Source organism: Urocitellus parryii, chromosome 6 (assembly GCF_045843805.1).
Source record: "Urocitellus parryii isolate mUroPar1 chromosome 6, mUroPar1.hap1, whole genome shotgun sequence".
Taxonomy (NCBI): Eukaryota; Metazoa; Chordata; class Mammalia; order Rodentia; family Sciuridae; genus Urocitellus; species Urocitellus parryii.
Genome location: NC_135536.1, coordinates 81,787,270 through 81,800,276, shown reverse-complemented (window position 1 = coordinate 81,800,276; position 13,007 = coordinate 81,787,270). Strand labels below are relative to the sequence as shown.

The window sequence follows — 13,007 nt, the reverse complement described above, 5'->3', positions numbered from 1 at the left end:
TACTGTTCGTGCTTCTGTTATAGCCGTTGTTCCTCAGCCTGATGCTCTGCCTGACAAGGACCTTACAGACTCTCCATTCTTGCATGTGTGTGTGCGCACGCACGCCAGCACCTTACACAATGTGCACCTGTGGCAAGTTTGAAAATTGCTAACTGAAGGAATGCCTAAATCTGACCACACACTGCAGCACAGAGTGGAATCCATTCCACCTTCACCTCCGTCATATTTGTGGAAATGTTCTGTCATCGTTGTGTAATCATTTTGCTGTAGAAGTCTGATCGCTGGACATGTTCAATGAGAAAGATTCATTTTGTTTTGAACATCCGAGTCAAATTTCTATGAATTTGATTTCATGTCATTTTTGCATGCTCTTGACATTGCAAGGCCGTTCCCTAAGGATTGTCAGGTAATGTGATTTAATATTTACTCTGGCATGGCAATGCTATTTAGATGTCATGTCTCAATGGCAGTTTACAACAGCAAATTCCTTTCATGGAAGGGTGAATTAATAATGTTAAAGCAGGCCTGATTACATGAAGCCATTTATTTTATAGCCACTCTAAAAGTGCTTTAAAAGGCCGCTTCAAATGACCATGCCGTAAGTCTGGAAACGACTGAGATGGAATCTCAAATTTTACCCATTGCATTGCATAAGAGCGTAGAGATGTCACTGTTTCCACTTGGAGGAAATTTTTCCTTGATGGCAAAAACATTAAATTGAATTTGGGAGGCATTTATCAAATCTCTGCTGTGTGCTCAGCACTGTGTTCTTGGCCAGGCGTGACGCTTCTACCTGCCTTTCACGTGCCCTCCAACCTCAGCTGCCTGTAGCAGCCCCAGAGGAGGCAGCTGGCTCCTGGTGCATCAGCGTGTGCATACAGTGCTGCGGGAGTAGAGCTGTGTTGGGGGCCATCCTTGCTTGTTCTGCCTGTTTCCCACAGGGATCATCAGCTGAGGAGGGGAGAGAAGGAAACGGGGACCCAGATCCGAACGTCTAGGCCCAACACCAGTTACTGCCCTTTTGCTTTAAATCAAACCTAGGAAGGATTTTTTTTTTTTTTATTGTTGGTAGTTCAAAACATTACATCTATTTTGATATATTTCACAGTTTGATTCAAAAGGGTTATGAACTCCCATTTTTAGGAAGGATTTTTAAAATGCAAATTGGTGTGCTTTCTTTAGTCTGTTGTTCTAAGCAAACTGAATGGAGAAGCAATCAAGGAAAACCAAGGGCTGTGAAGTGGAAGAAACCTGGATTTGAACCAGGGAGCCTGCAATTTGTTTTTCAGTCTTAAAGTCCCTTTTTGTAAAAATAAGGATAAAGAAGTGTGCCTTGAAGGATTTTGGTGAGGATTAAGTGAGATGAGGAAAATGACTTGTGAAGCTCTTTCCCTATCCATTAGATGGGTGTTGTGTTGCCCACTTGGAGGTGGTGGTACGGGGATTAAGTGAGAAATATGGAAAGAAGAGCCCAGCAAGGTGGCGTGGCCTCTGCTCAGAAAATGTGCCTAGCCTAATGGTGAACCTGCAGCAGGTTGTCAACAGCAGAAGGCCCCACGCATCTTTCCCCCAACAGAAGAAGCTTTGCAGCAGTCCCAGAACCTACCAGGCTCCTAATAGTGTGTGTGTGTGTGTGTGTGTGTGTGTGTGTGTGTGTGTGTGTGTAAGGCAAAAATAAGATTTCAAATTTTTGATGAGATATTCAGAAGGGGACTACATTGGTGTACAAAGGAACCCATTGGTGATTCCTCAAGGTTTCTCCAGAGACACCTAGGAAAGAGTGGGCTAACTGGGACTTTGTTGAAGGTTCAACCTGGCAATAGTGAATGGGCCCCATCTTTCCTTCTTTTCCTCTGAAACATTTTTGGATGCTTATAGTCCGTGCTGGAAAGATAGTTTCTTGACCTCTGTGGACTCAGGTGGTTTAATTGTGTTCACTCTAATGAATAAGCATGAACTAGGATCTTCCGGTCATCATCCTATGTAGTGTTGCCATAACTTAAAACTCAACCGTCTCTGGCCATGTTTCTTGCCAGTCCATCCTTCACAGTGATGCTGAAATGGCTCTTCCAAGCTGCAACCCTGGTGTCTCAAAGGCTTTCCATGAACTACCTTAGTTTTTTTCCAAAAGGTATTCTCAACAATGATTTTGTGGGGAGAGAAGCAAAATGCTGCCTTCAACAGAGCTCAGCAGGTGGCTTACTGGGGCTGTGATGATGTTGTCATTTGCTTTTTACTGTAGGACTAGGAAGAGCTTTTGCTCTTGTAACATTCTCTTGGTCTCTTAGAAGATACGACGTTTGTCTAAAGTCGTCTTTTCCCACAGAAAGAGTGTGAACTTTGTGAGTCTGAGAAGCAGCCTAATAGAGCTTCTATTTGAGTCCTTCTTGGTTTAACTGTTCTCTTTGCCACATTGTGCTCATCTAACTTGACTGCTTCCCCTTCCAAATTTCCTATTCTGCTATGGCTTGGCTATAATTTGAGTGTATCCCTCAAGGGCACATGTGTTAAAATTTAATCCCCATTGTGAGGTATTAAAAAGGTGGAAATACGTTTTTACTGTGGTGTTCAAAGAGGGGCCTTTGGGATTAAATAAGGTCATGGAAGTGGATTCCCCATGATTAAATCCTTATGGCTTCTTAAGAAGAGCAAGAGATGAAAACAAACACACACAAGTCCCTGTCCCTTGCCAAATGATGCCCTGCACCATCACCTTAGGACTCTGCCAGCAAGAAGGACATCAGTAGATGTGGGCCCTTGAACTCCCAAAACTGGGAGCTAAATAAACGTTTTCTTTATAAAGTTACCCAGCTTCAGATACCCTTTATTATAGTAATGAAAAGCAGAATAGACCTTTTTATCCTCTCTCCTATCTGAGCTCACATTAGATATATAAGACCATTCCTATGTTCCCTAGCAAAATTGTTCTACACTGGTCGTGTATTCATATATGAACACAGGAATGTTATGTCTGATTCATTCTACTGTCTTTCCTATTCCCATTCCCCATCCCTTCCCTTTGTTTCATTTTGTACTTTGAATACAAACCTTATCACCTTATTCTAATTATTGACTCATCAATCTAACAAGCTTGAATGAACCCATTCACTTTCTTCACAAGGTAATACTATGTATCTTTAACTTTTTCTTTCTAATAGCTATAAACAATTAAAACATTAATACAGTTAATTACTTAATTGTGTTAATGGTAGTAACTATTTCAAATCTATTAAAATGACAAATGGACTTTGGAATCATATCTGGTTTTGTATTCTATTCCGGTTTTTGCTAACCATGTGGAGTTAAATTTGCTGAAACTCTACATACCTGTTTTATCATCTATAAAACAGAGTAATAAAAACATCAGGGCCATTGAAAGATTTAGAGAAAATGTATATAGTACATATTGCTTTGTGGGTCCTTGGTAAATGCATGTGAGACTGTGCCGTCATACAGGACTTAGCACAATACCTGGCTCAAATTAGGCATCGAGTAAATACTAGGCCTGACTCCCCTCTCTGTCCTTCAAGCAGTCCTAAGCCAGTCGGAAGAGTAGCAACTTGATCATCTAAGCTAAATGCAAACATGACAGTTACGATGTACTATTGAGCATTTCCTTAATGAGTTGTCAATAGAGGCAGAGCATAATGATCATTGCCCTTCAACACATATTAGGCCAAGTAGCCTATTCCTTCCCAGAGTCAGCTCATCCCCTAATATAGGCGAAGCTGATGGAGATAAACAGATACACAAATCAAATGCCTGCAGAACAATAAAACAACAACAAAAACTGATTTGCAACCTAATTCAAACAGAGCGCTGAGTGAAATGCAAAGATAAATACTAGTGCTGCACTCTGAGTTTTCGATATGGGAGGGGACAGCTGATGGACCAGCAAAGGTTTCACACTCACTTTAATATGTGACTTTATAAAGACTCAGGAATGACAAAACACATAGTTTAGGAGATGGTTGGTATTAAAGAAATAATTTGTCACAGTTCCCAAAAGGACATGCCATACCACACAGGGCCATGCAGGGAAGTACCAAGATCAGTCAGAAGGCAGAGGGAACAAGGGGAAAGTGAGAAAGAATCTTTCTGTGGTTCCCATGGAAAGAAGTGGGCTAGGCAGGGTTAATGAGTTGAATAATTTCAGCAAGCTGTGGAGCACAGGGGAGAACAGTTGTCTTGGACCTAGCCACGTGGTGGTTAGGGCCTGGGGATGGTGGCCTGGAGGGAACAGGCCCAATTGGTTTTCCTGTGAGATGTATACTCTCAGGTGAATCTGTCACTCTCTTTAGGAGTTGGCTGACCCCAGGAAATGTAGTACCTGCAGGGTCTACAAGACCATGACATCAAGAGATGCCAAGGTGTCCTTCAGTTTTGGAGACAGAAATGTATGATGGATGGGATGTGATCCTGTTTTTTTTTGTTTGTTTGTTTTGTTTTTTTTAATGCAATTGTCAATCACATCCTGGCACAGAAGACAGAAGAGGCTCCAGGAAAGAAACCTTGTTGTTCTCATAGGCCCTAGCAACATGAGGCTACTCTACATGGAGCTAAGTGGAAAGACAGGTCAACACAGATCAAGAGGCGCAAGGAGACAGCCTAGGTTGTTGCCTTTGGATTCCAATGAGCAGGGCAAGATGGGTCAATGGTTTAGGATATGCTAGTTGGAATAATTGCAGAGGCCCCTAAGCCGTAGAGGTGGTCCCTATCCACTACCTGGTACCTGACCTTGGGATGCTGAAGGCAGAGCAATAGGGTCTCCTAAGGTGTGTGGGCCAGGTAGAGGTCTGGCTGTGGCTTGTTTAGTTTTCACATCAAAGATATGCATCTAAGCCCTTTGCTGTCTCTATGAATCGGGTTGCCCCAGGAAGAGCTGGCTCTCCCTAGTCAGAAAAGTTTTAAAGATACACAGAAAATTTTACAGATGTATAGATGTGCAGATGAGATTGGAGGCCAACCAGCAATGTCAATAAATGTGCAAAGAAAAGAAACATTTGGAACACTTGGGTAAATGCTCAAGATTGGGGATGTAGCTCAATGGTGTAGTGCTTACCAAGAATGCATGAAGCCATGGGTTTGATCCCCAGCTCTGCAAAATAGTATTGTCATCACCACTATGTTCTAGTAAGAACTTTGGAAGTGAGAATCATGTTCCATAAGAACTTGGAAGTTGTTGAAAGGAAGTGATAGGTTTAGCTGTATTCTTTAGGAAGGTCCCATTTCTAGCACTAGTGCAACTACACCTGGAGCCATACCGACATAAAATCTGAGAGAAACCCTGGTTTATGCTCCAGTCAGAAGGAAATCATCAACCTGCTGTCAACCAGATCAGGCTTCTCTATCACTGACCTTTTATGTTCCCTTGCTGATTCATCATTGTTGTTGTGTAGGACAGGCTGAGTTGTTTTTAGTGTTGATGTTCTTATGTTTTGGTTTTTGTTGTTAGCTATTTAAGTTAGAAGTGACCATTGTAGTGGCTACTATAGAACTTTGGGAGATGATGTTTTGTAAAAGCAAAGATACAGAGGGACACTGTGTTCTATAGAGAAAAATGACCCCTTTATTTTACTTATCCTGGAAAAAAAGATCTTGGTACTTATTTTCTTTTGAAAAAACCATACTTAAGTAAGTAAAAAAAAAAAAAAAAGTGAGAAGATAAGTGAAGTTGATAGTTGATAGTTCCTGGTTAAAACAATGCATATTCACAAACTATCAGAGAGTGATAGCAATGTAATTATTTTTAAACAGTCATAGTGTGTGTTATTTTTACTTCACTGCATTGGCTATAATTGGAAAACCAGGCTAGGCATAATAATGTTGGCATCTTATAGGTCCTATCACTGGCTTGGATGTCTATAGAGCTGTGGGTATTTGTGAGACAAAAATCGGGTATCCATTGTTTGGTAGAATAAATGCATTCTTGACCAATTGTGCACAAAGGAAGTCCTAACTTACAACTTCTATTTTCTCATTGATAAGTTTGTTATAAAAATTGGAGCTCTGTCCTCTGTATGTGTTCATTTTGAGAAATAAGAAATCATATTTAACAATCCAGGCAATGTTTCAGCACACATATTTAAAATAAAGAATTCTGATATAAAATATTAATGCTGCTCAAAATGGTACTGTAAATGTGTATGAAACAATGAATTTTACTTTCCTGAAGGCCTGAAGGAAAAGAAATGCACTGAAGTGCAAAATAAATACATGTAGAAGAAAAAAAAACTATACATGTGCATATATATATATATATATATATATATATATATATATATATCCATCCTCTCTGTTTGTTAAGTACTGATAGGTATTGAGTTCTCTGTATTAAGAAAACAAAATTAATTGTCCTGATTCTTTCATAGCCTGACAAAAAGAAAGTGTTATATAAACAAACACATTGACATTATGATGTGCTAAGTGCTCAGTAGAGGAATGAGGCTATTTCTGGGGAATACAGCAGAAGAGAGTAACTCTTCTGTTTTCATAGAGAAGATGACATCTGAGCAGGGTTTTGAAGAGTGAGTAGAAGTTGAGAGCAGTGTGGAAAAGTACAAACTCTGACACTTGACTCTTGCTCTAAATCCCAGCATTAGTCCTAGAGAGACTTAGGTTAACTTCTCATCTGTAGAACGGGGACAATATTTGTAGCCACATCAGAGTCCTTATTAGTAAGAGTTAATGCCTGTACGTGTATAGAACTTAGAAGAGTGCACTGAGCAAGGGAAGGGCTTAATACATTTGCTGCTATTGTTCTGTCATTAAGAGTGGAATGTCATTGCAAAGGGAACAGCAAGCTGCATTTTTTTTCTATAAAAAATTCAACATGATGCCTAGTTAATAGCTTTTACAAATGAGCAATTTAACGCAAGATGTAGAAAAGAAAGGGAAATAGAATAGAGTCATTCAGAACAGAGCCACAGAGGCCCTGACTGATGAAGAAGGGGAAAGTTACTGTGCACCAGGGAACTCCTTCATGACATGCTCTTGTGATAGGCACTTCAGGTTGCCACCAAGTGGTTACCTAAAATGCAACAACTCCCTTTTTCATACTGGAATGAACTAGCAGGAATTGAAGAATGAAACCCACTGACTACACACAAAAAAGCACAACTGTGGCAGCCCTGTGTTAATTTTTCATCACTGATAGTGAATAACTGAGAAAAACTGACTTAAAGGAGGAAAGATTTATTTTGGTTCACAGTTTCAGAGGATTCGGAGGATTCAGTTTATGGTCAGCTGGCCCTGTTGCTTTTGGGCCTACGTTGAGGCAGAATATCAGGGCAGGGAATGCATGATGGACAAAGCTGATGACCTCATGATCATCAGGAAGCATAAAGAGAGCAAAGAAGAGGCTCTTCCCCAGTGACCCAAGTTCCTTCCACTAGGCCGCCCCCATCTCCCCACAGAGCCACAGACTAGCAACCAAGCCTTCAACACTTGGCCTCTGGGGGACATTTAAGTCCCAAACCATGATATAACCCTAGGGACACTAATGTGCAAATTACTGTTAAGTTAAGGCACAGTAGTACCCCCTGCCTGCCCAAAGAGTCTTCTTTCTCTGTTGATTTTTTTTTCTTTAGAAAAATATATAATATGAACAAATAAATTCCCTGAGGCAAGGTAGTTTTGTAAGATAACCATTAAACTTATGGAAGATATCAATTGCTAAACAATGTTAATTGGCCAGAAAAGGGTTACTCATTAAGTTACCTAAATCAGCATGAGGAAAGTGGAAAATATAATGGAAGATTATGTAAAATCAGAAGAGGGAACCCACCAAGAGCCTCCTTTTCCACGAATTTAAACAATCACTGAAGTCTCCAAAACATGAAATCCATTGATGTACAATTAACAACAGGTAAGGGAAGCAAGCCTTTCTGAGATCCTGACTTAGACAGGCATGTCATAATTATTTTGGAAATCGCTTTTTGGCTTAAAAATTCTGCGTAAGTAATTAGTTTTATATATTGAGTTTCTATTTAATCAAGCCTGTGTTAGCGGGGTTTTTTTCTTTTTTAATTTTTTCTTTCTTTTTTTTTTTTTTTGTATGAATAGGAAATCAAGGAGAAATTGGATTCCAGTCACAAGCGAGATATGGAAGGCATGGGAGTTCCAGAAATCAAGTATGGGGATTCCGTCTGCTTTGTCCAGCACATAGCCAGCGGTCTGTGGGTCACCTACAAAGCACAAGATGCCAAAACATCCCGCCTGGGACCTCTGAAAAGAAAGGTGAAGGGTCAGAAAACCAGTCTACAATTATTTGGCACTGAATTGGGAGCAACTGGGCACTAGAAGTTACTCTGAGGATCAGGTGGACATAATTGTGCTTCATTTATGACTATTCTAAAGGGTGATTCCTTGATCAGTTATACACAGTTCCTATAGTACATCAGTCTTGGTTACTTTAAATCCATATTCAACTAAAAAATAAGTTCATTACATGGAAAATCTGTGAGGAGGGGTAGGATATGTTTAACTTACTCTAAAACCTCATCTAAATGACTTTTTAGTAGTTTTGCTCTTTGGGGATTATCCACATCATTGCTTCCTTCATTTAAGTGGATAATGGAGTTATTATGCAATTTTCCTAATACGGAGATTAAATAGTTTACGGAACAAGTGCAGAGTGCGTAATGACAAGCCCATAGGAACCTACAAGAAGAAGGCAGAGTTGTTGTGGAATGATGTTATACCTAGAGGTGTATCCAGATTTGGGTGACCCATCAACCCTCCGCAGTTGGAAACCAGCTAAAATACATGCAGAATCTTTTACCAGAAAGTCAATTGTTATAGTAGTGTTTTTGTTATTAGGAACCAGAGAATGAATGCCAAAGGAGTGATGCTTTTTGCACGGAAACCCTTTCAAAAGATGAGTTTGGATGATCAAGGAGTTCCAAAATTCTAGGAGGCACTGTATATTACTACAGTTTGGGTCTATCATCCTAATATGGTAATGTCAGAAGTTTCCAGAATGATGGTTATAATACAAAAGGATGTTGTTAATAACCCATAAGGTGATATTTCACCCTTGTATAAATCAAAACATACCAGGTAAATATCCAGAAAAGGGAAAATTAAGAAGAGACAGAATATAGAATAAATAACAGGTTGCACAGACTCTCTTGTATGCTCTCAATCTTCTAAAAACAACTACAAAGGCTAGGTAAAATACAAAGCAATTTGTTTCTATACCAAAGACATGAGCACTAATGATCACACAGAATGCACCAAGGTGAATCTACCTTCATCTTTTCTGCTCTGTATATTTGCTGATTTGTAGAATAGGGAATGGGAGGTCTCGTGTTAGCTCTAGTGCCCTGGAAGGACAGATTAGACGAAGGGTCAACCAGAGCTCTGAAACTGCAGAGCCAACATTTCAGAATAGGGAGCACTAGAGAAACATGAGCCTGAAATTATCTTAAGTTTACCACAAATGGAGTATGAAGCCAAGAGAGCAAACAGAGGCTGTAGATGCCAAGGGGAACAGCAAAGCAGAGAAGTTGATGGTATGGCAGTACTAGGGAGATGGAAGTTGGGGCTCAGGGTATCCCAAGTTAGAATGGTCCTGAAAAACCGAGTAGGCATTCAACTGAATCCCAGAGGATCCACACCCCAGGAGTGAGAACTAAACCCTGAGAATAAGGGCAAACTGAAAATAGGCTGGTAGAGAATGGGGTGGGGTCTGACATCTATCTGAATCCTCTATAGAATACAATGTTGTTTACTGCCTTTATAGTTTTTCAAACTTCCTAAAGCAATGACAATATTTAAAGAGTGGACTGTATGGATCTTATGATTCTGGGTAGGAGGGGAAATCTCCAAGGACTATCCAAATGGAGAGATCCCAAGTTGCATGGTTGATTTATTGTGCCTGTCCCTGCCCGTAGATTTGACTTGCTGCAGAACATGCAGAAAGAAATTGGGAGAGCCTCCACATGTTGTCCTATTACTTGGCCCTTGACAGGAATGCACTGCTTCATTTCCTAAGGAACAGGTTAAGTTTCCCCTCTAAAAATGCAGAGGATATCCAAATCTGTCTTAAGAATTATATAAAATGGACAACCCAGGAGCCTAGAAAAGCTAAAGAGAACAAACAAAATGAAAGAGCAAACAAATGGTAGCTAACTTTAAGGGAAACACCCCTTTCACTTTCCCACCTTTGACTTCTCTCTACCTCTGGGTGTGGGATTTCTCCATGAGGAAAAGGAACTTGTGAACCAGGCTGCTGAGATCAATAGGGGACAAAATACCAACATTCTAATCTCTCCATTTCTCCCAGTTCTCATTACTTTCTGGTTTGGCTGGCCAGTTAAAATGTGTTAGCTGAACAAGCAAAACGTAAGAATTTTGGTCTTTTGGGACCAGAAATCTGGGACCGAGGCCAAAGTAAATATGGTGGCATTATATTGTTAGATCTAAATGTGATATTGTTCACCAGTTTCTGGGATGTTCTGACAATATTTCCTAACAGGGGGTTGTGTCTAGTGCTAAGGCTTAAGCTGCAATATGTAGATGGAATGAAAAGCCTTTTTTTAAAAAAATGAATAGAAACTTGTATGACTCTGTATTCCATTTCTTATGTGACTTGATTATAGTAGGACATGCCTTCAAAATAATAAAAAGATTTTCTCATGGAAAGAAAAATAAGTTGTTCCTTATGTTAAAAATGACAGAGACCAAAACTCCTACATATATTTTTGGGAGCCTCACATTTAAATCATAATGACACAAAGACTGATTTTGAGGACCCACAAATGGTCTCTCTCCACTTTCAACCAGAGGAGACTCTGTCCAGGAATTGAATCAGGATAGAACCATCCTACTTAACATCTGCACATGCTAGATCATTTTTATGGAAAGAGTTACCCCCTCACCAAAATGGTGCTATATCCACTCAAAAAGCTGTGTTATTTCCTTGGTGATCAATAAGTAAACTTAGCTTCTATATAACCAGATATCCATAATATATTACCTCTTTTAACAAGCATTTCTTGAGCATCTATCATGTTATAGGAACCATGCCAAATGATTTACATGAAAGTCATCTAAATCTCCAAACAATCCTCTAGAACAAGTCCATTTGCAGTATAAGTAACTTGCCCAAAGTTAAACAGCTGGCAAGTAGCATAGCAGGACTAGAAGTAAGGTTGCCTGATATCAGAGCCCATGCTTTGCAATCCCCTCTCTAGTCTCCATGAGAACCCGGCTACCATCTTGAACTGATTTCCTCAATTCTATAATTAACTAACCCAGTGTAACTGTCCTTCAGTAGAGAAATCCAAATCTGACCCCAGGAGACGGTTTATTTTAAATTATCTTTGTTCTTCCCCAACTTATCTCTGGAGGAAAAAGCCCTGAACAGAGTGAGTTTTCCCGTTTTTCAAGGGTAAAGTTCTCTGTTCATTTTAAGAGAAAAATGTACTATAAAGTATGTTTTCACCCTTTAAAATTGGCCATGTAGGCCCAAGGACTTTATTGTAACTCATACCTTGGTGGCACATAAAATTTCATTTTCATCAAAGCCCCACGTCTCGGGAATGATTCACATGTCAGTAATGGGGCATGTGGGTGAAATAACTTTGTTAATGTCCCGTTTTCAAAATGAACCCAGGGGAACTTGGTTGGGGGAAGGAATAAAAAGGAAACTCTGCAGAAAATGTTGACTGCCCAGCTTGGAGTAATGCGTAACTGAGGCTTGTTTCCCTTGCCCTGTGAATAGGTCATCCTCCATCAGGAAGGCCACATGGATGACGGACTAACACTGCAGAGATGCCAACGTGAGGAGTCCCAGGCTGCGAGGATCATCCGGAACACGACGGCCTTATTCAGCCAGTTCGTTAGGTATGTCGGCTCCTGCCCTTTCTCTTCCAACCCCACCCACCCACTAGGAGTGTTTCCAGGAAATAGCTCAACACCAACAAAGAGTCTTACTAGAGAGCTTAGGGCTGAAATTTATTTTTCATGTAGGCAGGTGACCTTTAGCCAGCTTTACTCTTTGCCCAACAAACACCCAGTCCCATTCGTTATTCAGATTAATGGAATGAATAGAGAACGTGTTTGAAGGAACATTAAGGGAAAAGAGCTGGAGAGCTTTACATCCCTTTTGTATTCATGTGTACAGAAGGAAGGAGAGAATAGAAATCAATCTGCTCCTTTGTGCTATTTAGAAAGGGTCTCTACATCACTCAAATTGTTGCTATGGTTTGGACCAAAGTAGATCTGCAGTGAAAATCCTAGGTTGCCCAAATACGGCTGGGGCTTAAATGAGAGAAGCGTCTGAACTGGCTGCCTGGATGGCAATGCCTTCAGCCTAAATGGTGCTGCCAAAAGGGAACTCAATTCTCACCAACTTCTGTAAGAAACCAATTGTGCTGCAAACAGTGCAGTGTTTCCAACTATTCTTCTGTTGTAGGAAAATATCTCTGAAGCCAAGAGGTTGTAAATTACATGTGTGAATTGGCATGAAAAAGAACTTCTTAAATATATTTTCTTTCTTTTTTTTTTTTTTTTTGTAGTTGAAACTACAGACCAAATTACTGTAGTAAGGGCATAGGCTGAGCTGCTGATGTAATGCAGAATAAATTCCTTCCTCCCTCCCTCTCTCTCTTTTGGTACCAATATTGAACCTAGAGGTACTTCACAATGAAGCAACATCCCCAGTCCTTTTTATTTTTTATATTGAGTCAAGGTCAATATAAGTTGCTGAGATTGGATTTGAACTTGCAATCATCCTGCCTTAGCCTCCCAAGTCGCTAGAATTATACAGGTGTGCACCACCATGCCCAGCTTCTCTTTTAAATAATTATAGAGTAGAGGTGGTTTAGGAAAAATAAGCAGCTCAGCTTTGAGGGTTCAGGTTCCTTCTATCTTGCTGCTTTGGTATCTCCTACAGGTTCTTAAAAGTATGTGCCTGGACCAGCACAACAACAACAACCCTACAAGCTTGTTTAAAAATGCAAATTCTCAGATTTGACCTCAGAACCTATTGAATCAGATAC

The 13,007-nt window shown here is 40.1% G+C and overlaps 1 protein-coding gene across 1 annotated transcript in view; it reads left to right on the top strand.

The window, feature by feature from the left end:
* Ryr3 (ryanodine receptor 3) overlaps positions 1-13,007 on the top strand; it is a 364,780-nt gene that overhangs the window by 86,745 nt on the left and 265,028 nt on the right. Inside the window, exons 11-12 of the mRNA XM_026390365.2 lie at positions 8,065-8,238; positions 11,729-11,850. Of these exons, the coding sequence (XP_026246150.2) occupies positions 8,065-8,238; positions 11,729-11,850 (296 nt within the window). The remainder of the gene's footprint in view (positions 1-8,064; positions 8,239-11,728; positions 11,851-13,007) is intronic.